General features: G+C 40.9%; 1 gene segment (V, D, J or C); it reads left to right on the top strand.

The window, feature by feature from the left end:
• Positions 1–445: 445 nt before the first annotated feature.
• Positions 446–1,179, top strand: LOC121820023 (T cell receptor alpha variable 2-like). The segment is given in 2 exon segments: positions 446–550; positions 648–1,179. Coding segments are annotated over 2 exon segments (360 nt in total).
• Positions 1,180–4,561: the final 3,382 nt, after the last annotated feature.

Raw genomic sequence — 4,561 nt, 5'->3', positions numbered from 1 at the left:
TTGTGTGAACCTATCACTTTAGTTTGAATGATGAATCAGTCTCCTCCCATCATCGTGAGACTCTTTCTGGCACCGTTAATGAAGGAAGCAAGCTTCTTAAATGATTAATGCCTTCTTAAATGCACAGCTGTGGTGACCTCTGAGAGGAGGTGTGTGTGCTCACTTGCTAAGTCCTGTCTGACTCTTTGTGACCCCATGGACTTGTAGCCCACCAGGCTCCTCTGTACATGGGATTTTCCAGGCAAGAATATTGGAGTGGGTTGCCATTTCCTCCTCCAGGGCATCTCCTTTTTTGACTTCCTGCTCAGAACAAAGTACAGATGAAGTTATTAAGTAGCCTCAGAACTGTAGTGATTCTTCTTGGTTCACAGATTCTGACTGATGATGTCATGACACAGAAGAAAATGCAAAGCAGGCAGCCTATAGTCAGCTTCCTGTGAGTGTCACACTTGAGGCAACTGGCCTGAGACCAGCTGCATTTTGGCCATGGCTTTGCAGAGCACTCTGGAAGCACTGTGGCTGAGTCTCCTCCTCAGCTCTCTCTGGAAGGGTGAGTAAGCCTTTTCACCATCTGGTCTTGGAAAAATGCATGCCTTTGTTTTAAAATTCAAAGTTACAACCTTTGTTTGTTTGTTTGTTTCCTGTAGTTGCAGAGAGCAAGGAGCAAGTACTTCAGCCTCCCACTGTGGTCTCTTTGGAGGAAGCTGCGGCAGAAATTTCCTGTAATCACTCTATATCCAATGATTATGGCTTCTTCTGGTACCTTCACTTTCCAGGATTTGCACCAAGACTTCTCATTAAGGGTTTAAGGCCTTCTCAGCAGGGATGCTACAACATGACATATGAGAGGTTCTCTTCATCACTGCTCATCCTCCAGGTGCAGACGGCAGATGCGGGGGTTTACTATTGTGCTCTGAGGTACACAGAAGCAGAGAATCCATGAAGAGCTGAACAGAAACAAGGAGAGGTCACAGCATTTGCAGGATGTGGAAGAAAGACAAACAACAACTGCTTCCCCTCCTAGTCCCAATTCAGCATCCCCCAAGCTTTTCCATTTGCACTATCAGAAAAAACATTTGAGTCCAAACAGTATATATAATGGGCTTCTCTTGTAGCTCAGCTTGTAATGAGCCTGCAATGCAGGAGACCCCGGTTTGATTCCTGGGTTGGGAAGATTACCTGAAGAAGGGTTAGGGTACCCACTCCAGTATTCTTGGGCTTCCCTGGTGGCTTAGATGGTAAAAAATCTGCCTGCAATGCAGGAGACCTGGGTTTAGTCACTGGGTTGGTAAGATTCCCTGGAGGAGAACTCCAATATTCTTGCCTGGAGAATCCTCATGGACAGAGGTGCCTGGAGGGTTATAGTCCATGGGGTCGCAAAGAGTTGGACATGACTAAGTAAATAAGCACAGCACAGCACTATATATAACAAAGGTACAAAGGGAAATGTTTTTATGGAGTGTTTCAATAATGGTTCTGTAAATTCATGTTTAAAATTGTCTGTTGGATAACTGAAACACTTGATCTGTTTTGTTTTTTTTTTTTTGAAATATGCCTGGATTATTTTTACTTTCCTTTGTAAAATGGCTGATTCTTTACGTCTGCACCACCTGTGTTTAAAAAAAAAAAATTACCGCAAAGAGAATGAAGCTGGCTGATAATATTTAAAATAAAAATGCAGAAATCAAGAAGAGAATAGCAGAGAAGAAGAGTCATGTCCACTCTGCTATTGTCTTCTTGATTTTTACATTTTAAATATTATCTGCCAGCTTCACTCTGTTTGTGGGAATTTTTTTAAGACACAGGTGGCTCAGTGGTAAAGAACCGCCTGCCAATGCAGAAGACGTGGGTTCAATCCCTGGATCAGGAAGATCCCTTGGAGCAGGAAATAATAACCTGTTCCAGTATTCTTGCCTGGAAAATTCCATAGACAGAGGAGCCTGGAGGGCTATAGTCCATGGAGTTACACACACATTTTGTAAAATGTACTTTAGTTAATATTCAATAGTATAATTAGCTGAAAGGGAACAAATGAGTGAATAGCTACTACCAACAGCCCTGAGTTTGAAACCTCAATCCTTCTCTCAGGATATTTCACTTATTACAATTTAATATATACATTAAGTGAGGATGCCAGTGTCAATTAGTATAGAAATATTAGTAAAACTCAATCTTATTCCAAATTTTTAAACTTAAAAATAAATACAGTATAAGTTGTAATATATTGTTCCTTGTTAAATTATGTTTGTCTTTTTACCCAGACCTTTCCTTCCCACTTTAGAGACTAAAGTCCTAGGATAGATCAGTGATTCCAAAATTTTTTTTTTTTTTATCAGAAGTCTCTGGAGTTTTATTAAAAACTGCATTCCAGAGTAACTGAATCATAGTTTGCAGGGATGGGACCCAGAAGTCTGTATTTTTTATAAGTGTCTCTCTGGCAGTTATATTCTTCATCCAAGTTTGATGTGAGAATCCCAGACTCAGGAGCCCAGATCTTGAGGCTTTAGCCACTATCCTCTACTTTTGTGTGCGTGCTAAGTTGCTTCAGTTGAGTCGACTCTTTGCGACCCTAGGGACCATAGCCTGCCAGGCTCTTCTGTCCATAGGATTCTCCAGGCAAGAATACTGGAGTGAGTTGCCATGCCCTCCTCCAGGGGATCTTCCTGACACAGGGATCAAACCTGTGTCTCTTATGTCTCCTGCATTGGCAGGTGGGTTCTTTACCACTAGCGCAATCTGGGAAGCCCATTCTCTGCTTTTAGTAACACCCAAATTGTATACACCTATCAATTGACATATGTTTGTGCCACTTCTTTAGGCATATTCTGTTTTGGATTATTGCGTGTTTACAACTGTGTTAATCTTGCCTTTTAAGCAAATGAAATATCTGTGTATGAGCCATGTGTGCATCTTCTCCGTGAGTTCCGCACGTGTGCTCTTGCTGCTCCATAGTCAATAAGCGCATGGCCCCTCGCTGCTTTCACAAGCAAGAAGAGACAGGAAATTCCTTTCCTTCTTACAGGATGTTCCTTTCAGCTCACTGAGGAGTGACACCTTTTATGTTGGTGTTTTGATTCTATTGTTTAAACTGTCACCAACTAGTCTTCTTACCAGATTTTTTCCAGCTTGTATGTAGAACACTAAAGGTGTTCTTACCCAAAGGGGAGTGGGACAAGAATGAAATAAAAGAAGGGGAAAGTAGAGCTGATGAGAGAGCATTTATGAGGAGGAGAGCTCAGTGACAGCACAGTCTTAAAAGCATCGTGAAGCTCTCAGTTCGACAGTGACTTGTGAAACATTCACAGGAGAGTAAAATTTCCTGTACTCCCAAATCCTGGAGGTTTATAAGTATATAGAAATTTCCATTTTTTTGAGAGGTACTTCTCTTAAAAAGATTCCTGGTTGAGAAAGCTATTCTAAGGCTCCTGAGACTAAAGATGCACAGCAGGGCTGAGAGTAAACATGGGGAATCCAATGCAGTGGGCGTAGAGCTGCCCAAGGTCTCCCTAGATCTGCTCTGCCTGCTGCTGGTCATATCCCCATTGCTGCTAATGTTTCCTTGGGGTCAGTAGCTCATTCAGTTCTTTAAATGTCTGAGGACCTCCTAGAAGCAATGATCTAGGGGCTGCTTTGATTAAGTGGCACATACATATGAAGTCAGTATTTGGTATCCACCCAATTAAAAGATAGCCTCTAAAGGTAAGTAGCACAGAAGAATATGATTGTATAAGTTTATTAGGATAATGGAAATACTTTCCAATATTGTAAAGTATTTTTTAAAAAGTAAATGATCAAAATTGAAATTCTCAGTGTGATTTATGCTTTTACAGTCAGAAAAGTATGGGTTAAAATCTTTGTTCTCTTTCTTTAAGGATGGCTTGAATAATCAAATATTCCTGAACTCCTAATATTTTCATCTCTAAAATATTAGGAGGAAAAATAAATCAAGAAATGTAATGGGCTTAACATTATGCTCACAGTAGACATTTGATGAATAATACCCTCATCAATCTCATAAAGCACGTAAGAAGAATAGCTAGTGAGTCTATATTGTTCAATTCTGAAAGCTCAGTTGATGCCTTAGGAATCCTTTGGATCTGTAGCCTCTTAAAGGTTTAGTTCATTTGTATCTCTTGGAACTGATTACTAAATGGTTGAAGTGAGCACAATAAGTCACTTGCACTATCTCGGCATAGTTCTACATGCTTTGTATGCTACATCTGTATAGGAGAGAAGAAGTAGAGATTAGGCAATTACCTGGAAAATTTAGTTATGGCACCAAAGTCTATGCTGGACTATTGTTTTGACTTATTTATCTTGCTACATCAATCAAAGTGCTGTATAGATATGCCTGAGCAGACATTTAGGATAAACCCACATTTTGCCTGATTGATAGGGGAACCCTAAACTCAGTGTCAGGGGACTGGATGTTCTCTGTTCTCCTCCCCAAATCTACTATCCATCCTGCTCTACACCCAGGAGGCTGACTTCATGCCCTTGTCTTTTTTGCTTCTAGTTGGGTTTGGCCCAGTGGGAGCCCCTGGCAGGAAAGAGTGGTCAG

Source organism: Ovis aries, chromosome 7 (assembly GCF_016772045.2).
Source record: "Ovis aries strain OAR_USU_Benz2616 breed Rambouillet chromosome 7, ARS-UI_Ramb_v3.0, whole genome shotgun sequence".
Classification (NCBI taxonomy): domain Eukaryota; kingdom Metazoa; phylum Chordata; class Mammalia; order Artiodactyla; family Bovidae; genus Ovis; species Ovis aries.
Note: the sequence above shows the minus strand (reverse complement) of the source record. Positions and strands in the feature narration are given on the sequence as shown.